We start from the raw sequence: 23768 nt of genomic DNA on the forward strand, positions 1-23768 counted from the left end.
AGCTATATGATCCAGCCAGCACCTCTCTCTTTCAATTCTATTATTTAATTCTCTATGCCGAGGGAATTCCATCTCTGTACTTACAAATTCTGCCTTTACTGGTGTACTGTGTTTGAAAAATGATCAGGCTTCCAAAGCAAATTTCTCCAGAGGTGAGTTATTTTCTCTTAAACATTATGTCTATACTTAGGATAGATGGGAGAATAGGTTATTCTAGGAACTGCATGTCTGAAAACTTAGATTCAGTATTATGGGGAATTGTAGGCATTGCCCCAGATTGTCATATAAAAGACTGTCAGTTGTTGCACATTCATGAGAGGAGACCTAAGTCCTACTTCACCTGGGATATGACTCATCTGGGCTGTGGTAGAAGAAATTCTGAAAGGAGCGTGGAAGGGAGAAATTGATAGCATCCTCCTCTGGGTTGCTAAGCTCCAAGGTGAGTGATAGGAGTCTTGCAGTAGGGGGAAATGAATCACATGGAAACACCAATGAGTTTGATCATTTATTGATGCCACACAAAGGCGCGGCTATGATTACAGTCTGACTTTAAGTACTGAAGCACCCACCAAAGTACCCCTCAGGGAGGCCAAGACAGAGGGCTGGTGAGGCAGATTAGAGACACAGGGAGAGCAACAGGTTGGGTCATGGGTGTCATGCAACTACTTTGAAGGACAATGATAAGTAGAAATGTGCTTTCCCACCATGTTATTTTTAATGACATAACTTAATAATACTCAAAGTAGCAATATAAACAGCAAGAAATAAGCTGGCTAGGTTATAGCACCAGGAAGTTCATGTCATGTGGTCTCTCCTGGGAAAGTGATTCACTGTGGATTGAGCACCAGATAAGCTTTCTCAGAGCTTCATCGTCAAGTCACAAAGGATAAAGCTGAGACCTATACTCTCTGGGGTAGCAATTTGTAACTTTCAGAGTTTGGAGGATTATAATCAATTCCATGGTCTAAAATAATATAATCCCTCAGACTGTGTTACTTAATGGAGGATATCAAAAACATCCCCTTGACTGTCAGAGAGCATCTCACTGGATGCTAGTATAGACTTGGCTGTCTCTGGAAATGGGATGATAATGCACTCTTGTTTAAGAAAAGCTTTCAAAAACAGAGCATCCCTTCACAAGGAGGGAAATCCTTGTACCACGAAGCGATTTTCTGGCTTTAAGAAAATACTATTAAGTTTCTTAGAATATTGTTCTTTCATGGTGTACTTATATTTTGGTGTTCAAGAATTAAATTAATCCACAACTTTTTAGTGAAGAACTAACTCTATCACTGTGAAAGGCAATGTAAACCAAACTGTATTTTAGAATCCTAATGTATTTATGTACCACGCCCTGTAGTAGCCCTCTTGGGTTAGATAATGTTTCCAGTGTCTCTTGGCATACTTCTCACCTGCTCATCCCAGGTGGGGAGAAAGGAGGATCTGGATGAAGTAAAACAATAATTCTGCTTTGTGTTGGCCCCTGTGGGCATCAAAGAAACAAAGACATCATCCAGATTCTTGCCTTCAGAGTCTTCCAGTTGATCTAAGGCCCCTTTACTACTGCAAGCACAGGGATCTGCCTGCAGAACGCTCATCGCTGACCACCCGTAGCTGAGTGACTGAGAATAACTCATGGCAAGGACACATGATGCATGACAGACAACTGTCCCACAATGCAGCCTCAGTACAGGAAGTGAATGTCCAAGACTCAGGACCAGGGGCCAAATTTCTGCCCTTGAGAAACTGAAGAAAGATCTAGAAGAGAGCACATGACCAGACCCCCTACCCATGCACATGTCTACCATCTTGTTTACACATGGGTCGTAAATGACATGGTCCTTTTGTGTTTTGGGAAATTTGACCTCGTTGGATTTGACGAAGTCAGTAGGAATCTGGGTTTGTTCCTGAGGTTTACAAACTTGGTCATACCCAGGTCTCTGATGACATGTATCTGATGCTATGATATTACAGTAACAGATTGAGTTAAATCAATATGGCTTACTAAATTAATTCCCTTAAAAAACTATAATACACTTCAGGGACAGTTTTCGTGAATTGCCTCATTAGGAAAAATCAGATTATCCTCTACTCATATCATTAACAATTTAAGTGTCTTCTCTCAAAACTCTTATTTCACCAGAGACAGTCATCGACCAGCAATGTTTAAAATGTTTTAAAAGACAGAGAATACAAGAACATAGTATTTACCTAGAAATAAATTCCTTGGCTTTAGGTAAAGACTTTTACTTTCCTCCTGGTTCTGTTCTATCCTGAATTTCATCCCAAGTATAGTGTTTTATTTTCCACAGGAGTTTATCAGAATAATATACACTAATGGCTTGAAGAAAAGTAAAAAGCAAATAGTATAAACTGAAGTTCATGGTATCTAAGCAATAGAATTGGCATTGACCAGCAACACCCATTCCACACTTATCAGAAGATGTCCTTGTGGAAGTCTCACATACTCCTATCCATTTGTACGACTGTTTATTTATATTAGTTCTGCCACCATCTAGATATTAGCACCATTTTTCAATAGCACCATTCTGCTGAATGGACAGATAACTAAAGAGAGATAGGGGACTCTGTGTCTCATGATTAAGTGTATCTGTGCATGAGTCTGAAAATATACTGCCCTTTACATGAAGGCCACCCCCTCCCCATATCAAGAATTGGTTCTGAGGTCTTCTTCTCCTTCAACCTTCCTTCTCTCCAAGTTCCTGAAATTGGTTTATGCTCTGGATTCAAGATCACAGCCTATTGTCTTCTGATCACCTGATGGGAGGTAGGAACATCCAGAATAAGAACTTTAACTTTCATTTCAGTTTTTTGGACTCTCTTGACTTGCCCCTACCCACAAGGTAAATATCGGTATTTTCAATTCTATCTTTTTTGGGGAATTGCTGAGGATCAAACTCAGGACCTCCCATGTGCTAAGTCCTCTGAGCTACATCCCTAGCAGTAAAAGACCTTTAAAAATAAACTTATGGGTACACCGAGGCACAGATAATCATTACATCACTTTGAATAGTTTCCCCCCCTTTCACCTTAAGGGGGGAAAGTTTGCACTAATTTCTTGTACTTAATGTGATTTACTTGGTTTCTTGAAATACTGTCATGCAGGGTTCTTTTTCCTGCCCTAGGGAAGGTGAGGGTAAGTGGCAGCCTCATGCTGGTTGTAGTGATCTTTGTACACCAAGACAATATTGGGACCTGAGCTTGTGACACAGGCAGGCATCAGGAAGAACAAATGAGGCAGGGAACCTCACTTGCTGTTCTGTGAAGGGATGGGTACATGCCAGGAGAGGGGAGGAATAAAGGGTTCACATTTCCTGTCTTTTGCTAGAAAGACGGACATCAGTTCATTGGCTTTTCAAGATTTTGCATAGAAATTGTTCTCAAGTTGGGAAATGTTCTGTGTAACCAGTCTAAATTCCTTAGGCTGAAGCTGATATCTGTGTCCTCGTAGTCTAGGGTCTTAGGGCTGGCACAGGACACTAAACAGTTCAGCTTTGGAGTCCTACAGGGATTGAGGGGTAGATTGAGGGATGCGGTCAGCACACTCTCCTCCTGTCCTCAGGAACACTGGGCAAAGAAAGCTGTTCTCTCCAGGACGGATGCATGAAAGGAATGTTCCCCATGACCTTTTAAACAGCAGCTGCCCCAGGCAGGTGGGGGGAAGAGAATGTATTCTTCAAGGTGAATTTAAAAGATCATTTGTTCCCTGGGTAATTATGGCTCTTTTTCCTGATACTTTTGAGGTAGGCTGGGAAAAACCTGGTCTGTTTTCATCTTTAAGGGGGAAAAAACATCATTTCACACACCTGCCTAATCTTTCACCTTTTGTAGGAGCTGATCCCAGGTGATGTGGGGTTCTCCTAGATATTTTACCTTCCTATCAGGGAGCACCAAGGGTGAAAGTCCCAGGCTTCCTGTGAGGGACATTCTGTGGCTAGAAGAACGCAGTTGTTTTGTTTTGTTATGACCCAAAGTTGAACCTGAAATGTGTAAAGCAAAACCTCAATGACGTGGCCCCCAGGACCCAAATATGTCCTGGTCAGCAAGTTGCTGCAGTCTAGGGTGGAGGGTGGCTTCCTTCTGGACTTAGAAGGGCTTTTTGAGTGACTGTTGCCTTCTTTGTCTCTGGGTCTGGACGTGTGCCTGGGGGCATGAGACGCAGCACTGAGCCCTGATGGTGGGCACAGAACATTTCTTCATGCCCTTCAGTGTCTGGCAGAAGCTGGCTGACAGCCTGTCATTGGTGCAAAGTAAATCTGTGGGCAAAGAAAAAAAAAAGAGAGAGAGAGGTTGGTGGGGGTAGGGAGAAAAATTAGAAGATTATCCTTTGTAAGTAAATGAGCACAACTTCTATTCATGTCAAACTTTATATGTCTACCAAGAAAGGACCTGTAGCTATTCATAACAATAGAAGATGTTCAATGAACATTTGCTGTTTTTTCTTTTTCCATACTTTTTATTGGTGCATTATAAGTAACAGTGGAGTTTGTCATTACATGTTTGTATATGCAGTGATATAACAATGTAATTTGGCCAATTCTTTTCCCCAGTATTTCCCCTTTTCCTCCTCTCCCCTCTCCCCGGGGGTTTCTTTCCTCTACCTACTGATCTTTCTTTTCTTCTTATGAGATTCCTCCCACCTTTCTTTCCCTTATCCTGTCTAGCTTCCACCTATGAGAGAAAACATACAACCTTTGACTTTCTTTATCTATTTTCTTGCAAATTACTGAATAATGGCTGAATAAAACTCTGCTGTGTTTAAATAACACATTTTCTTTATCTTTTCATCCATTGACAGACACTTAGGCTGGTTCCATAGTTTGATTATTGTGAATTGTACCCCTATACACATGGGTGTGCATGTATCACTCTCGCATGATGACTTTAGAGTAAATGCTGAGGAGTGGTAAAGCTGGGTCACCAGGAATGATTGCTCCGTTCTTAATTTTTTTAGTAACTCCATACTGATTTCCACAGTGGTTGTACTAATTAAGAATTCTCCTACATCCTCTCCAGCATTTATTTTTTTAAATTCTAATTTGTTATATTTGACAGCAGAATGTATCACAATTCATATTACACGTATAGAACACAATTTCATATCTCTGGTTGTATACAAAGTACATTCACACCATTCATGTATTCATACATGTACTTAGGGTAATGATGTTCATCTCATTCCACCATCTTTTTTATCCCCTGGTCCCCTCCGTTTCCTTCCCTCTCCTTTACTCTATCTAGAATTTGTCTAATTCTCCCATGCTCCTCCTCCCAACCCAACTATGAATCAGCTCCTTATATCAGAGAAAACATTCTGCATTTGGTAATTTGAGATTGGCTAACTTCACTTAGCATTATGTTCTCCAACTCCATCCATTTACCTGTAAATCCCATGATTTTATTCTCTTTTTGCTGAGTAATATTCCATTGTGTATATATACCATATTTTCTTTATCCATTTATCTACTAAAGGGCATCTAGGTTGGTTCCAGAGTTTAGATATTGTGAATTGTGCAGCTTGGGAGCAAATTTTTACCACTTGCACATCATAGATAGAGCACTAATCTTTAGGGTATATAAAGAACTCAAAAAGCTAAACACCAAAAAAACAAAAAACAAAAAAAACAACAACAACAAACAAACAAACAAACAAAAAACCAAAAAAAAAAAAAAACCAATCAATAAATGAGCCAAGTGTCAACTGAACAGACACTTCTCATAGGAGGATATATAATCAATCAACAAATATATGAAAAAAATGTTCAACATCTCTAGCAATTAGAGAAATGCAAATCAAAACTACTCTAATAAGATTTCATCTCACTCCAGTCAGAATGGCAGCTATTAAGAATACAAACAACAATAAGTGTTGGCGAGGATGTGGGGAAAAAGGCACATTCATACACTGCTGGTGGGACTGGAAATCAGCAATGGAGATTCCTTGGAAAACTTGGAATGGAACCACCTTTTGACTCAGCTATCAGTCTTCAGTCTATACCCAAAGGATTTAAAAACAGCATACTCCAGGGACACAGCCACATCAATGTTTATTGCAGCATTTATTATTGTTTGTATTCTTGATGACTGCCATTTTGACTAGAATGAGATGGAATCTCAGTGTAATTTTGATTTGCAGTTCCTTAATTGCTAAAGATGTTGAACATTTTTCATAAATTTGTTGGCTATTTGTTATTTCTTCTTTTGAGAATTGTCTGTTTAGTTTGTCCAATTATTAATTGGGTTATTTGGGGCTTTAGTGGTAAGTTTTTTATATATTCTGGATATTAATATTCTGTCAGAAAAGTAGATAGTAGAGATTTTCTTCCATTTTCTAGGGTCTCTCTTCACATTCTTAATCATTTCTTTTGTTGTGCAGTTTTTAAATTCAATGTCATCTGACTTGTTAATTCTTGGTATTATTTCCTGAGCTTTAGGAGTCTTATTGAGGAAGCCATTGCCTGTGCCTGTATGTTGGAGTGTTGACCCTATGTTTTCTTTGAGGAGTTGCAAAGTTTTTCATCTAATTCCTAGGTCTTTGAGACATTTTGAGTTGATTTTCATGCAGGGTGAGAGATAGGGATCTAGACTCTTTCTTCTACATACTGATAATCAATAATCCCTATTCTCAGTACCCTTTTTTGTTGTTGTTAACAAATCTGTTCTTTCTTCATCATATGCTTGTCTGTGGCGATTTTTCCTTTTTTTTAATCTCTGATTTTATTAATTTGGGCTTTCTCTGTTTTATTTTAGCAGTTTGGCTAAGGGTTTATCTATCTTGCTTATCTTTTCAAAGCACCACCTCTTTGTTTCATTGATCCTTTGAATTTTTAAAATTATTATTCTCTAATTAATTTCATCTCTGATTTTGTTTAATTAATTAACTTATTTGGTACTGGGGATTGAACCCTGGGGTGCTTTACCATTGAGCTATACCCCCAGCCCTTTTTAATTTTTATTTTTGAGACAGGGTCTCACTAAGTTGCTTATGGTCTTGCTAAATTGCTGAGGTTGGCCTCAAATTTGCAATTCTCCTGCCTCAGCCTCCTGAGCTGCTGGGATTACAGGTGTGCACCAGGGTACCTGGCTCTTGGCTCTGATTTTAATTATTTAATTATTCCTTTTACAGGTTTTGGAATTAAATTATTAAATTAATATTAATTATTAAATTAAATTATTCTAGGGCCTTGAGAATGCATCATTGTGTTCTTTATTGTGATCTTTCTGATTTTCTAATGTAGGCACTAATAGCTATAAACTTTCCTCTTAGAACTGCCTTTATAGTATTGGAAAGGTTTTTTGATATTGCATCTGTATTCTCTTTTGATTCTAAGAATTCTAAAAATTTCTCCCCTGATTTCTTCTATCATCTGTTTATCATTCCAAAGTGTCTTGTTCAATCTCCATGGGTTTATTTAGTTACTGTGGGTTTGCTTTTAGTGTTGATTTCTAATTTTATTCCAACACATTCATGTAAAATGAAAGAATTATACAGATTTTTTTTATTTGCTAAGAGTTGCTTTATGGCCTAAAATATAGTCTATTTTAGAAAAGATTTCATGAGTAGCTGAGAAAAAAGTGAACCCAGATATTGCTGGATAAAATATTCAATAGATGCCTGTTAAATCCATTTGATTTATAATATGCGTTAGGTCAGAAGATGCTTTGCTGAGTTTATGTCTAGATGACCAATTTATTGTTCAGAGAGGTGTGTTGAAATGACTAATATTATTGTGATGGGACTTATCTGAGTCTTTAAGTCAAGTAGTGTCTGTTTTATGTAATTAGATGCACCAATATTGGGGCCATAAATATATACTATCATTATATCTTCTTTTGGATTGCTCCCTTTACCTGTAAGAAGTGACCTTCATTGTCTTTTCTGATTAATTTTGGCTTGAAATCTGCTGTGTTGGATATGAGAGTAGCTACCTCTGCTTGTTTGGGGGCTTCACTTGAATTATATGTCAATTTCTATCCTTTCAATTTCAGTCTGTGACTGTGGTTGTCCTTGTCTATAAGCTGAGCTTCTTGCAAATAGCATATAGTTGCATCTTATTTTTTAATCCATTCTGCTAGCCTGTCTTTTAATTGGAGAGTTGACCAATTACATTTAGTGCTATCACAGAGAGATAATTATTAATTACTGTCATTTTGATTTATTTCTGCTGTTTAATTTGGTTCTGTTTCTCATTTGCTTATCTATTCTTCCAATGTGATTTGCCTATTTGTGAGCTCTGGAGTTGTTTTTGATTTTTTCTGTGTGAATGTGTAAAGTATTTTCCATATTGCTGGCTTAGCAGTTATAAATTCTTCCTTACTAAATTTCTCATTCATGTCTTATATGATTTCCTTTACAAATTCAATTTTTTGTGTGTGTTCTTTTGGAATTCATTGATCATTTTTATAATAATTCTTTTGAAACCTTTCTCTGGTATTTTATTGACTTCAATATCTTTGGGGTCAGTTTTTAATGAATTATGAATCTTAGGAAATGTCATGTTACCTTGTTTTTCATATTTCTTGTATTCCTGTGTTGGTTTTTGTGCATCTGTTGTGATAGATTTCTCTTCCATTCTTATGTATGGGCATTTTTAGGGCACAGCCTTCTCTTGACAAAGTGTTTTGGGGATATTAAGTTGTTGTGAAATTTTCAATGTATTTCCAATTTGGTTTTGTGGTATAATATCCCTGACAGTTCTTTGGTGAAGATTAATGGATTTTGATACAATGTATATTATGTCAGAGCTTGAAGATCCAATTTTCCCTGTAGGTCTCAAAAGAGTGGGGGTCCTTGTTGATCCAGAATTTGTATTGTATATAATAGGCCATGTGGAATACAACCTCTAGGATTGCTCTTCTTTGTTTAATTACTCTATATGTTTTTAAAGGGTATGGGAACAACATAGATTGAGACCTTTCATAGGTGGGGTGTCCACAGTTTTTGCATTAATTCTGTTTTTGTTTAGGGGTGGATGTCTATGAGTGGGACTTAGTCATGTGGTTTGGAGTTTTTCTCCCCTATTCTTCATATCACTGAAGTTTGAGCATAGTTTGTGTGTGGAGCAAGATGTGCTGTCTCTTGGCTAGATTTTGGTTGTAACTCACTAGCAGAGTCTCTACTTTATGAACTCACAGTGTCCTAGAACATTCTCAGAACCTCATAGAAAAGGCAGAAACAAACCAAAGCAATAATAGCAGTGAACAACAGACAGCATTCAAATAAATACTCAGTGTCTACTATGACATCCACAACACTAATTAACACATAAACAGGAATGGTGGGTCTGCAATTGTTGAAAATCATGCAAAATCAGTAACCATGAGCTAGATTAAACATTAAAGTAAACAGCAGATGTTGACTATACCTTTCACTGTATTAATAACCACAACAACATTAATTGTGGGAGCAGGAATTACATAAACCAAATAATTCTAAAAGATGATAAGCAAAAATAAATTGTGACAGGTAAAAGAAAATTTAGACTACTCAAAATGTGAACAGAGAGAAAGCAGAAGAGATGTAGCAGATGATGGCTACAATGAAGGAGAAAAAATGTAAATAAAAAAATAGAGAATAAGAGAAAATGGATATTACAGAGAGGAAAGGTAAGAAAGTGAAACAAGAGAAACAAAACCCAAAAGGAGATTGTTAAACCCTTCCTCTACTGGAGTGGGCTGGAAGTTTAGCTGGCTGAAATAGCTCTCAGCTTCTCTTCTCATCAGCATAAGAAAGAATGGAATGGGAAATACTGTCCATTGGAGTTTTGTCAGACAGAACAGATCCATGCACTGCCAGGGTGAGGTTGCTGCAGAGTTCTAAATGGTAAGTTCTGGTAGCTGTGGCTTAGCTCTCATCAGGCCTGTGGGACTTTATTGGATGGTATCTGCCCTGGAGAAATTAGACTAACTCACCCATGGGGCTGGACAGATTCTGACCTGTGCTGTGTGCCTGGATCTCATAGGCCTCCCAAGAATTCTTACTAGTAGTTTAGGGGAGTCAGCCCTCCACAGGTTTTACACACGGCCTTCCAAGGCTCAGTCATCAAGTGTAATCATGCCCACCTGTTCAGTATCCCAACCCTCTCCAGCTGGTCACCTCCTGAGTTGCACTCACCCTCACATGTCTGACTTCAATTCCCTTGGGTACAATCTTCTCTGTGCCTGTTTCACTCACAGCTAGATCCATTCTAGGCTATAAAGAGTACTCACAGTGTATTCTTGCTGGGACAGTATGGCAGTATCTGCTATGATCTCAGGGGCCCCCACAGCAGCAAGCTGTTGTGGCCTCCTCAAGGTGGCTCCCCTGTTCAGCTTTCCACTTGCCAGTAGAGAGAGTACTTTTGAAATATCAGCTCATGCAGCCTTTGGTTCAGCTAAGCTCAGGCTGATGTTCTGTTATACAGGGTTTTCTGTGCCAAATTTGTTTGTTGTTCTCTCTGTTCTATCCCTCCCCTTTGCTGTGAACCCATGCTGCTGCTGCTGCCACTAACTACTGGATTGGCTCGAGAGAGAGAGAGAGAGAGAGAGAGAGAGAGAGAGAGAGAGAGGGGGAGAGAATTTTTTAATATTTATTTTTTAGTTTTTGGTGGACACAACACCTTTATTTTAGTTTTATGTGGTGCTGAGGATCGAACCCAGTGCCCCGTGTCCCGTGCATGCCAGGCAAGCATCCTACCCCTTGAACCACATCCCCAGCCCTCCAATGTACTCCTTCTTATCTTTTGTTCAGTGTACCAGAATTTCTGTATTTCTAAGAGTCTCTGACTGTCCAGTGTTGGATTTCAGTGAATTTTCTTTTTCACCCACCTCGCTGAGAAGCAGTATTTCTGCTGCTTGAAACCTGAGCCACAGAGCAACAAAAATGCAGACTTCCTCTAATCTGATATCTTGAAGCTCCTCCTTGTACCTTTATTGTGTGTCAGTGTTTGTGTTAAACTGACGAATCAATCATAATTCATCATTCTTGTATAGTAACATTATGTATTTCCTCCATACAATGGTTACCTGCTGGGTGAAGAATAGTTCCCTACTACTTGACTGTAGGTTCAGCTCTATGACTGACTTTGGACAATGGGATGTTAGCATCCATGATCTCTGTAGGGCCTTGGAATGAGCAGGAGGATGGGCTTATCCTAAGGAGCTTCAACCATCATCATAAGGAATCTAGCTTGTGGGACCACCAGAACAAAGGAGATGAGACACACATGGAACAGACCTAGACCCAATCTCTTTTATCAATTTGTTCAGGCTGCCCTCACACTTGTGATCCTCTTCCCTCATCCTCCTGAGTAGCCGGGATGACAAGTATGTGCCACCATACACAGCCTCGACTTCAGTTTTGAACCCTGGAGTAAAGGAGCATCTTGTTCTGTGGTGTTGCTATGGCAATAGTTGAATGCAGCATTTTACATTCATCCCTTTATGGAATCCTCACAGCAGTTTTAGCAGATAAATCTTCTTTCCACTTAAAAAATAAGAAAAATAAGGTCTAGAGTAGCTAAGAACTTGTATAGTGTTATCCAGCTGATATGTTGTTGTGGCCAGATCGGAACATAGCTGTTTTGACTCTACAGTTCATGCTTTTATCAAGCATGCTATTCACAGTGGCAAGTCATCAACCAGTCAGCCAATATCCTAGCATGGCTCAGTAGAGTGAAGCATGCAGACATATAAATTGTGGATTTTCCCCTCCTGAACTGTGTAATGTGGATGAAGGCATGAGGCATGCACAAGTACTTCCCATAGTTACTATGCAATTAGTCACTCAAGTTTCCTGTTCTTATTCTTTAACTAGCTCTGGGCCAGTATATCCCTTCATTTTCTTGGCCTTGCTTTCTTCATATAAGAATCAAGGAGTTTGAGTGTGTTGCTCAGGGACTGCTCAGGCACAAGTTCTTCAAGAGCTATTCCCAATGCACTGGCCCACATTCTACTGGTCTAGAAGGAATTCCATAATGCCCAAATCACAGCTTTTTCCTTACAGAAAGCGAAATTGCTTCAAACACCACTTAAGTGCCTCTTGAAACTCTGGTTGAATTTCTTTTTTCTTTTCAGAGAAAAAGATTTTAACAACCCTGAAGGAAAGAATTTCCACAAAGGCACAGGCCACTGTCCTTTGTATACCAAAGTGTCAGTAAAGTAGAAATTGAAGTGATCTCTTCAGGACTCCAAACCTGTGATTTTTGCCTCTATATTTTTTCACCTTTAGATCAAGAGAATAAATATGCTTTTGACCACCTTAGAACTCACCATTGACTGTTTTTTTTTTTTTTTTTGTGAAGAAATTAATTCATCTGTTAGCAGCCACAATCCCATTTTGCATGCAAGTTTTAAGTGTATTTAGAAATAGGTAGCATATAGTAATTCTAGAACCCCAAACCTCAAACCTTAGTCTTTGTTGTTGATTCTTTTCTTCTTCAATCCTCTTATTTAAGCCTATTATATTTTTTTTAAAAAATAAGCATCTCCTAAAATTCCAAAGAAAATTTTCTTACATGCTCTGAAGTTTCAGAGAAAGTATAGTTTTGTTTGTTTGTTTTTTTTGGTACCAGGGATTGAACTCAGGGGGACACATCCCCAGCCCTATTTTGTATTTTATTTAGAAACAGGGTCTCACTGAGTTACTTAGCTCCTCACTTTTGCTGAGGTTGGCTTTGAACTCGAAATTCTCTTGCCTCAGCCTCCAGAGCTGCTGGGATTGTAGGTGTGTGCCACTACGCCCAGCTAGGGTACAGTTTGACCAGGCATTCCTACTGTGAAATATTCCTTTGAGCTCTTCATCTCCCATGTTCCCACTAGAGCAGTGGTCATTCATGGGGCAGGGACCATGTATCACCTGGGGTACTGTTCAGAACAAGAACAGGCTTCCTCCCTAGGCGTCTGTCTTTAAAAGAGGGCCCAGCATGGAAACTCATTTAGACAAGACTTAATTACACCAGTTTTCCTTACGATGGTAAAACAATGGAGTCTTGTTGTGTTCATTAGCTAACTGGATCCCAGCCCTGAAGTAAATACAATGCTTGTAATTAGGGGCAACATGGAGAAGAGATCCCAATTTTTCTCTGCCCCAATTTCTTAGCCAGCCTCTCCTAAAGCCCTTGTGGATAGTGGATAGAGAAGGAAACTATGGCGTAACTGTTTGCCTCACATTGTTCCTGCCTTGATTACATGAAGACTCTGGGGTTGCTGCAAAGAAGGGGGAAGACACAGAAAGTGTGAAGGCTTAGCCAGTATCCCAACTCTCCACCAAGATAATTTGAGCTATGCTGGCTCACATGGTTACCTTGTCTCAGTCTCCCAACTTGGCTACCATTTGCTTAAACATGGCACCACACTCTGTCTGGGACCTTTCTCTAAGTGGTACACAAGCTTTTTCTGTTGAAGGCTAAGTATGCAGTTTTTTGAGGAGGTGTCTGCTATCATAAGAAGGAGAAGCTCTCAGAGTCTTTAACCCTGTTGTGTGTTGAACTGTGTCCTCTGAAGTTTAAGTGTCCTCCAAAGTTGAAGTCCTGGCCATTGGTACCTGCCAGTGTGAACTAATTTGGAGGTAAATCCTTGGTGGATGTAATGATGTAAATGAAGATGAGGTCATTCTGGAGTAGGCTGGACCCTTCATGAGTGGTGTTGTCCTTGTTAGAAGAAAATAAGAGAAAGACACACAGAGGAGAAACTCATATTAAGTGACAAACCAGAGAAGAAAGATGACCTTGTGATAGTGGAGGAATAGATTGAATTGACCCTGAGCCAAGAAAGTCAAGGATGCTGGAATTTACCAGAAGCTAGAAGAGAAAATCCATGCCTGATAACAGCTTGATTTTGGACTTCTAGACACCACCACTATGATAGAATGGATTTTGTTATTTTAAGCAACTCAGTTTATGGTAGTTTGATATGGGTAACCCTAGGAAAATAAATAAATTAATGCATCCTCTCACTCATGACAATAACAACCATAGCAACACAGGTACTATTTAACAAGCATTTACCACGTACTAGACAATGTGCTTTAGACTATACCATATATAAACTATACCATTGGATCCTCAGAGAAATTTACTTATAGGTATATCTGTTCTCCTTTTAAAAATGAGTGTTCCAGAGATGTTTAGCAACTGGCCCAACATCACAAAGCTGGTGTGCAGATAGATGGTGCTGCTGAAATATGAATGTTGTCTCAGTGGCTCTAAAGCTTTGCCTCCAGGAGAATGACTCTTTTGTACTGGAGATGGGGAGGATGGACAGGTCCTCCCTGCCCAGAACAGCTTCATTTGCTTGGCACAGGAGGCCCCCTTATCAGATTACATCAACGCCTAAATGACTGAAAGAGTCTTGACCAAGTCTGGTGATGTTGCCTGATCTTGGGAGCCAGGAGATCACGAGCCTGACTTCCAAGGATCCTCAGAGCCCCAGAAATACGCTGGGCCTTTGCACCCTACTGTTTGAGAGTGGGAACCAGAAGGAAGAGTGGAGGACAGTGGTGGCCTGTGTTGGTAGTTTGTGTTGCAGGCCTTTGTTTAACGGCTCATTTAGACAAGACTTAATTACACCAGTTTTCCTTATGATGGTAAAACAATGGAGGCTTGTTGTGTTCATCAGCTAACTGGATCCCAGCCCTGAAGTAGACACAATGCTTGTAATTAGAGGCAACATGGAGAGGAGATCCCAATTTTCCTCTGCTTGTTCAACAGAAAACATACTTGGAAATTTAAAGGAACAGTAATTTGCCTGTTTCCCTGCTATCAGCTCTAAGTTGAAGGGATTATATGTTGCCTATGAAAGAAAGTTGAAAAGCAGTTTGAACGCTGTTGACAAATACAGTTTTCATAGCACTTAGTGCTCTTTGAGGCCTGGACCCGTGTCCTGCTGGTAGTGTCCTCAGGTTAGCACTTTCAAAAACTTTTATCTTATGGTCAGTCATGTTTGTTGAATAAATTATGGATAAGGAAAGTACAGTCTATTGAGAAGAGGTAACTTGGCCAAGGGAGGAAACTAAGGATCCAATGGTATCCTATTAATCTGGAAGAATAGCCTTCAGTAGAAGATTGATAGACTTGAATATTCATTTGCGTCAACATTGGGTCTAAGTACTGTTTCTATTTTTTCCTCATCTTTTCTACTAAATTTCTACCAATTCAAAAGTAAGAACAAATCAAATAACAACAAAACCTAGGAATGATATGCATGAGTTTTCTTTGTTTCTTCTTTTCACCCAGATACTTGAAAAGGGTTTTCAAATTTCTTCTATGGAAATGGTGGTTCTGATTTAGATCTTAAATTATTAAAAATTCAGATGGTAATTAAAAGAAGTGAGATGACCTGTAGAAAACCAAGTCTTATATAAATTCATTCCTGATCTTACATGGTGAATATAAGGGTGTGTTTATTGTGATAGCTGCCTCACAAGAATATTGGCATTGAGTGATTTATTTTCAAAGCATTTTAGAGAGTATGGGGTCAGGGTGGGTGGTTGGCTTCTCACAGAGTTTCTGGCAACTGGTCTTTCATGTTGCTTCTGTATGAGTAAGCATGGTTCTGCTTTCAAGAGAAGCTAATAATTAACTTTTGTTGCCCTGATAATTGTCATTGAGTGGAATTCATTGTTATTTACATCAATTGCCAGGCAACTGTTAGCCACCATTTATCAGTATGAAATTTCAAGACAAAAAAATAACCATCTGTATATTTACTTCAGTTTTGGTTATTGAAGATTGTATTTTCCAGCAATAAGACAGTTAAAGACAAATTACATATCATTAAAAACAACAACCATAACATCAGGCATGATCAAACAAGAATAGACAGCTGCTGCAATAATATAGAAAACGTAACATGGAAGGAATTCCATAGCCTCAACATTTTAAAACATGGTATCATGGGAGGTGATAAAATGAGGAGGGTCTCAAATCTGCTCTTTTGTCTGCAAGAGAGTACTTCTCAGATTTCAATGGACACCTGAATCTCAAGGGGACTTTGTTTAAATGTAGATTCTGATTCAGTTCTAGGGTGAGGTCTGAGATTCAGCATTTCTAGAAAATTCCTAGGAGATGTGATGTTAATTCAGCTCGTCTAGGAACGACACTTTGAGAAGGAACAGTTTGAAAGCTTAAACATTAATACTACTTCTGAAAATGAGCCCTTGGTGGGATTTTTTTATTTTTTGGAATTTCCCACAAGGACAATTAAAAACACCTTCAAATTCAAAAGGTAGTAAGAAAGAAACTCCACATGATAATCATTTCTAAAGCATTTTTCTGCCTCAGTGTATTTTGGTAAAGATTTCCAACCAAGATTTCTCTCCTGGCCTTCACACCTATGGAGCAAACCACTCATAGGACATTCCTACCTAAATGATTCTCAGGCCTTAACAAACAGGCCCTAGCCAGAACTCATGATCTTACCCCACTCTCCAACCCATACCTGGGTTTTCTCTCTCACTGAAATCTTCAAGCTGCCAAAGTCAGAAATATGGTCATTAATCTTCCTTCTCTTTCCCTGGCACAAAGTCCTGCCAAGTTTTTCTTTTAAGCCACTCTTAATCTTACTTACTTCTCTTTATCTGCATCTCTCTTGTCCCAGTTCATGCCATGTACATTGTTTGCATAGGTGTCACCTGTGGTATCACCCTGCTACAGTCTTGTCTTCTTCCTGGTATTCTTGAACTTTTTGCCTGAACTCTCTACTTATCCTGTAGTTCCTCTGGTGTCCATTGCTGCTGCTCTCCCAATTTAAGTTTGATGTCCTCTCCAAATACTCTCATGCACCCCTTCCCTCCTGTGCCATACTGCCTGCCAATGGTTTATAACTTTGTTTCTTGTTTGACATTGCATCTGGCATGGAGTATTATATGTTGAATAAATGCATGATTTGGAAATAAACAAATCAATGAAAAATATTTTCAGAATTAACTCTAAGGGCAGTCTCTGTTGGATGCCTTTGTATTTGGAAGGAGGAAAAGCACACATTTCACAGCTTCTCATCTTTAAGGATCTTTGGGGTAAAGATTACCACTCTGTACTGTACTTCTTCAGGAACAACATGACCTTAGTTGGAGTGTCACAGTCACATCTTTAATTAGGTGCAGAGTAAATGCATCTTGATGCTCTAAACCCCAACTGCTGGGCTACATCTGCATGAGGCATTCTTAATTTTTTAACTTATATAGGTTACTATCAACAACATCTTTTCTCCCTGCCTGAGAATTCTCTCCAGATTCTTAATTTAGTTTAGAAATCTTGCAACTCATTGGAGTCAAAGGTATCAATGAAATGGACATGTGAGTTCATGGTTGGTCCCACTCATTTATGGATAAGGAAAGTATAGTCTATTGAGAAGAGATAACTTGGCCAAGGGAGGAAACTGAGCAGTTTTATGATGAAGCATTTATCTTTTTAAGCACACTTCCTATATATTATTTAAAATATTTGCAACAACTCTGTAATGCTCTTCAAAAGAATACTGAGACTTAGAGAGTGAAACAACTTGACAAGGTCACAAAGAAAAGGGGATGCAAACCTATTGTCCTTTTCCAAAGCTGGATTCTTGTCACTTCTGAGGAAGTATGGCATGGGAAGAGTGAACCTAAGATCCAGCTTGGCATTCTGGTCCTGATATCACCACACCAATGTATCAAAACATTCTACTTAATGTCTCCAGGCTCCCATAAAGTAACTAAGGTGATCATATAATGTTGGGACCTCTGCTGACCTCTGCAATCGCTGGGGAAAAAGAAATCCCCAGTCTTGTGATTCTGGTTTTGTGATTCTCCATGTACACGACAGTTAGAGCTTGAGAAATGGCCTCCATATACATGCCTGAAGATATGGCCCCAAGATATGGCTTCTGCAAACACAAAGAATAACTCCCCAGCAACGGGGCACACATACCTAACGGGGTCTTGTTTCTGTAACTGGGGTAACGGGGCTCTGTTTCTGTAACTGGGGTGCCTAGGCTACCCCAACCTGGGGGACTCTCTGATCTTTGACTGGCCCCTGCCTTTGTCCCCCCCTCCTTCTCCTCTCTCTCTATAAGTCCTCTCTCTCCACAATAAACTGAGTTGCTATACCATCTCAGCTGACTCAACTCCCGACTCGGTGTGATTTTTGCCAGGCTGGGTGGAGGGCCGGGTCACGACACTTACCCTCTCACTCAGCCCGGAGACACTCACAAGCTGGTCTAGTGATTCTCCTCAACCTCTGTTGGAGGGCGGTCTGACAATATAATATATCACAAATTGGATTTTTTTTTGCAGTTCTGGGGATTGAATAGGTCCTTTCATGTGTTAGGTAAGTGCTCTACCATTGAGCTAATTGCAATATTTTTTATTTTTTATTTTTCTGAGTACCTGGTATTGATACCAAGGGCACTCAACCCTTGAGCTATAGTCCTAGCCATTTTTATACTTTATTTTGAGACAGGGTCCTGCTAAGTTGCTGAGGCTAGCTTTGAACTTGCGATCATCCTTCCTCAGTATTACAAGAGCTGCTGGGATTACAGGTGTACACAACTGTTCCAGCTCTAATTGGGATACTTTTGAAAATGAAAACTGAATGTAGCAGACAATGCCATTTTTTCCCTGCTCAGCAATCTCTCTTTGGATTTCTTTTGTCCATTTTCATGTGCCACTCCTTCCCCATACCCAACTCCCAGCTTCATTCTCTTTAGTCTCTAATGCCAGATTCCCTGGCTCTTTTGAAGAACTGCTGGAAGCCTACAGGAGCTCCTATGTCTCTCCAGCAACAAGTATTAAATGCCTGCAAACTCACTTCCCTTGGAGTATCCCTTGGTCAATAGTGGACAAGTACAGAAGGGTGAAAATCCAGCTCAATGGTTCAGGGTAAGATACTTCTTAGGTATAAGAAGTATCAGTATTACACTCTGGAGCTCCTTTGCAGACCAGGCTAAAGCTGGGACTTCAGGTGCATGGAAGGACATCTTGGCTATGCCTCCTCCCTCTGCTCTCTTGCTTTTCCCACTCCCACAATGGTCTTCCCTGGGGGCACTTCCTTAATGAATCCCTTGCATACATCCATCTATTCACCCCAGAGTCATCTTCTGGGAAACCTGATCTAAGGCAGTGGAACTAGATTTATAGAGAAGACCATTCTGTACTTGACTGGGTTCCTGAGAAAGGCTGGAACACTTCTCAGACATTTTTGAAAAAAGAGAAGTAATTCCCATTTGTATGGGATGACATCAGTATAAACATGATCTAAGATAAGAAAATGGATGAGACAATCCCTCAAGGAATTAGAGTCAAACCTCACCAAATCAGACAGCTTGCTCCCAGAGTTGCTGGCTAACCTCTTCAGCACTAAAATTCTATGTTCAGCAAAGGAGACATAAAACTATACACAGTGGAATCATGCAGGGTAACTTATGCAAAGTTCTCTCCCAACATCCCAGCCCAACAAACCCATTCACTCACCAGCACAGGCTTGTTGGTTGCATTTTTTAAATTCTGGGGGTCTGGGTTCATGATCACATAGGCATCCATCTTCGCCTTCAGCTGTATTGTTTTCTGATGGGACACAAAGGACAGTTCTCTTCTGAAAGCCACCTCCACAGGAAGCTGTGCACTGAAAGAGAGGGACACACAGAGAGTTGGACCAGGACCAACCAAGGGAACACTAGCAGAGCACCTCTAACCCCACCATAGTCAAGTATTGAAACATCTCAATTACTACACATTTTTTTGAAGGAGCTATAGAATAAAGACACTAATAATTTGGAAATGTGATGTAGGGAAGTATCCTATGTTATAGGCTGTTGGGGGTAGAATTTGGTTTAGTTTACTGCTGATTCTCTGAAGAACATGTACTTCTTTCCCACATTTGAGAATGGTCCATTACTCCTACCACATGACTACCCATGATAATACCATGGATCCCTGCCTACCCAGCCACACATGATTGGCCAATTGGTCACTGTCTTGGGAATCTGGAATTGAGATTTGGCAAAGGATTCCATCTGAGAGTGAACTATGCAAATGTTAGTGTAGTTTGTACCCACATTCCTTGCCAAGTAAGAGAAGTAGAGAAAAATATATGACAAAAAATGTGAGTGCCATTAAGTATATACTTAGAGACATGTTGGAATGAAAGATGGCATGCTTATAGGGTTGGCATGCTTATAGAGTTTATGCCCTTAGTTCTATTGAAAACTCACAACCCAAACATTCATATTGACTTCATGAATGTATGGAGTGAAACACACGGAGAAAGGTGAAATTGCAAACAAAATAGAAGAAAACTTTGTTATCTGGGTCCTGGGGCTTTTCACTTTCCCTGAGAGTAGAGATATGTGGGATATGTGGGAAAGGAAGACCATGGTGGAATGCAGGAAAAAAAGTTTCAAATGGAGGTAGGAATGGGATTGTATATAGAGATTGGGAAGGAAGCTGGGGGCCAAGGGGGCTTTGAGATTGGGTCCAAGATGGACCACGTGTGGTCTCAAGCCACTCTCACACATAAGGTTCTGCTGCAATGTCATGATTGGCCATCTGCAGCAGGAGGGAGATTCTCTAACTTGTGGAAGCAATTTCTATTAGGTGATTCCTGGGGATGTAAGAAAATGTTTCTGAATTTATCGAATGTGCACTTTTCTAAACTCTTTTTCTGCTATGTAACATATTTTTTTGTGGTATAAAACATATAATTTACTATCTTAACTATTTTTAAGTATGCAGTTCAGTAGTCTTAAGGATGTTCACGTTGTGCTCTCACATTTTTCACCATCCATATCTAGAAGCTTTTCATCTTACCAAACCAAAACTCTGTACCATACACCAAGGACCCACCATTCTCATCTCCACCCCCAGCTCCTGGAAACCACCATTCTATCTTTTTTATCTCTCTAAATTTGACAATTACAGGTACTTTATAAAAGGGGAATCATATGGTATTTTTCCATTTGTGACTGACTCATTTCAAGTATCATAATGTCTTTGAGTTTTGTCCTTGTTGTGACATGTACCAGAATTTTCTTTTTAAGATAGAATAATGTTACATTCTACACCTGTACCACTAAATTAAAAAAAAATCATTTGGCATTTGAAATATTATAGAAGACCCAACTCATTAGATGAGAGAATTCTCATGCTGGGACACAACTGATCAACTCAGAATAATGCTATCAAAACCTCATTTCTCATAAAGACCTCCCAAAGGATAAAAGGAGAAAGGTGGCATTTAAAAAAACACCTACTGTTTTATTTATTTTGTTCTCTATATAGCTTAGAGCATGGTGATCTGCATGGAACTTCACGTTTGCATTATAAAGTCAGTTTTCTGTGATTAAATCTGAAGGCAATTTTATTCAGTGAATTCATCTCAATTTTTCCATGGATGTGGGCAAGAAGCAAAGAATAAGAAAGAAGTAACTACTCAACTGATCCTGAATCAATGGAAGTCTGCAACAGAGGACAGAAAGAACAATGATGGAAAGTAATCAAGCCAGAGTATAATGAAGAGTCCTGCACTAGGATTCAGGAGATTGGGGAATTCATTCCATCTCTTTCTTCCTCCGTAAAATACATCCATTACATCAAGACCAAATGACTTCTTTTCCTGTCCTCTGCTTCTAAGAAAGGGACAAAACTGGACTAGTCCTGGGTGCTGAAGCCTTACTAGTCCTGGGTGCTGAAGCCACTTTGACAGAGCAAATTAGGCTAAAAGAGCTAATTATTAGCCAAGCACAAAAATAAACAGAGGCAATCACTGTGTATTTATTAACCAACTAAAATAGCTTGTGATTAAGATGCATGATTTTTTTTTTTTTGTATTTAGTTGGGAGATTAAGCAGGAAGCATGGTTGCTGATACGGGTTTTGTTGATTGTGGTAATATTGTTTGGGGTTTTAAAAGGAAAGTATACATTTCTTAGTGTTACAATCTGCTTCTCTGGATTCAGTAAAACCAGGAATCTTTGTGCAGAACTGAGCACTCCAAATAAAGATGGGGCTAAACTCAATCCTCTCATATCAAAGGCTACTGATTATACTGTACTCTACATTGGCCTCATTCAATCCAAGATGCTCTGTCCAAAAGACCATGAAGGTTATCTTCAGATTAAACTGGCTTGTTTGGAAAAGCTGATCCTCAAAGTTCAACAAATACTTGCTCTGTGAGAAGCTGTAAAAGAGATATATGAAGTCTGAATTCTGTTATTGCTGCCACTCAATCAACACAGATCAAATGGAAAAATATGAAGAAGAAAAACCATTTGATATTTTGTAATGAATGCAAACATATTTATTAAATGCCTTCCTTGAACTAATTAATATATGGCAGGCCATGTTTTATTGCACATGGGAGGTCTTCTTGAGTTCAATCCTTGTAACCTTCATGTAAAACAAGATTTGTTTTTTGGTTCTACTTATAGAGAAACAGACCTTACTCCTCTGCACAAACTTGTTTCCTTTTAATGATAGTAGCTGTAACTCTTTTGTGGAGACTCATGCCTTAAAAGATTTGGAAAAAAATTCTTGTGTTAATTCTTTGATAATGTTCTAACTACTTTTTCATTCTCCTTTTCTAAAATCCTTTTGTTTTGATGTTATATCTGCTGTCCTAATAATCTCAAGTTCTCATCTTTTATCTTAATTTCCTTTTGTTTTTCTTTTTATTTGCTTGAGAGATTGCCTCAGAGTATTTTCCTAATATTTCCAATTAACATTTTTACTTTTGCTCATAACTAAATTTTGAAACTTATGACTTATGGCTTGACTATGCTCTCCCTCACCACCTTGCTGGTAGAAGTGAATATTAAGTAGATGACTATTTATTAAGTGCCCTTAGTCATGCTAACAAAGGGGCAATGGCTAAGTAAGTTACATTAACTTGGTGGAATATTACTGGGAATAAAGGTTGACATTAGATCTGGTTCAATCTACTTGGGGGAAAATTGACCTTGAAGTATGGTTTCCTTGGAAACTACAGAGTTAAGGTAAACACAGAAAATTGTGACTGCCTTATGGCTAATAGGATATTCTGGATGTGTAGAGTTGCCCTAGATTGGTAGCCTGGGAGTTGGCATGTGATCTAGGGTATGTGTGATCAAAATGGTTTAAAATACTGACAGGAAACTAAGGTTGAGGCTTCTTTGTGCCAAGTGATCTTTGCACATCGTGGCTTTAATTCCTTGCCAACCACAAATACTCTGTACTAGTCAGGAACCAAATGAGGTTGTGTCTTGGATAACAGCGTCCTGAAGAGATGAGGCTGCTGTATCTAATATAATCCTGTTTGTATGTTTCTATGAAGCTAAATAAATACAATGTTAGATTCGACCCTATTGTGTTTCATGTGTCTGGCTACTAATGCCCTGCTGATTTGAACCAACATTCCAGCTGATTATGGCTTTGCAGGTATATAGCTGTGAATAATGATCACTACTAAGAGTATATAAAACGAAAAATATCTGGGGACATTGTGTTGGCCAAAATATTGCATTCATCTATGTCATAAGTATAACCATTAATATATATTCACATAAGAATGGGATATTTTATGAAAATAAGGATTCTCTTTTTGTCTCCTCCTGTCTCCCAGCACCTGGCCCTATGATCTGTCCCAGTGAAGGTAGCAACCAATTTCATAAAAGCATGTGCACTGACCTGCACCTCATGTTTGTGCTATGCCTCTCATCTCCCAATTCTGGGCTTTCTTGTTGCCAAAGAGACATGTGACATTGTTATAGTTTAAATATGAGGTGTCCTCCAAAAGCTCCTGTGTTAATGTTGGAAAATTCAGA

At 39.2% G+C, this 23768-nt stretch overlaps 1 protein-coding gene across 3 annotated transcripts in view; it reads right to left on the minus strand.

The window, feature by feature from the left end:
- Window positions 1-492: 492 nt before the first annotated feature.
- The window catches only part of Adamts12 (ADAM metallopeptidase with thrombospondin type 1 motif 12), a 306637-nt gene continuing 283361 nt past the window's right edge, over window positions 493-23768 (minus strand). For all 3 annotated transcript variants that reach the window (XM_076857360.2, XM_076857358.2, XM_076857359.2), the window contains 2 exons: window positions 19445-19595; window positions 493-4277 (listed from right to left, as the gene is read on the minus strand). In XM_076857360.2, coding sequence (XP_076713475.2) covers window positions 4108-4277; window positions 19445-19595 — 321 coding nt within the window. In that variant the 3' untranslated portion in view covers window positions 493-4107. The remainder of the gene's footprint in view (window positions 4278-19444; window positions 19596-23768) is intronic.

The sequence above is a fragment of the Callospermophilus lateralis genome, chromosome 5 (assembly GCF_048772815.1).
Source record: "Callospermophilus lateralis isolate mCalLat2 chromosome 5, mCalLat2.hap1, whole genome shotgun sequence".
Taxonomy (NCBI): domain Eukaryota; kingdom Metazoa; phylum Chordata; class Mammalia; order Rodentia; family Sciuridae; genus Callospermophilus; species Callospermophilus lateralis.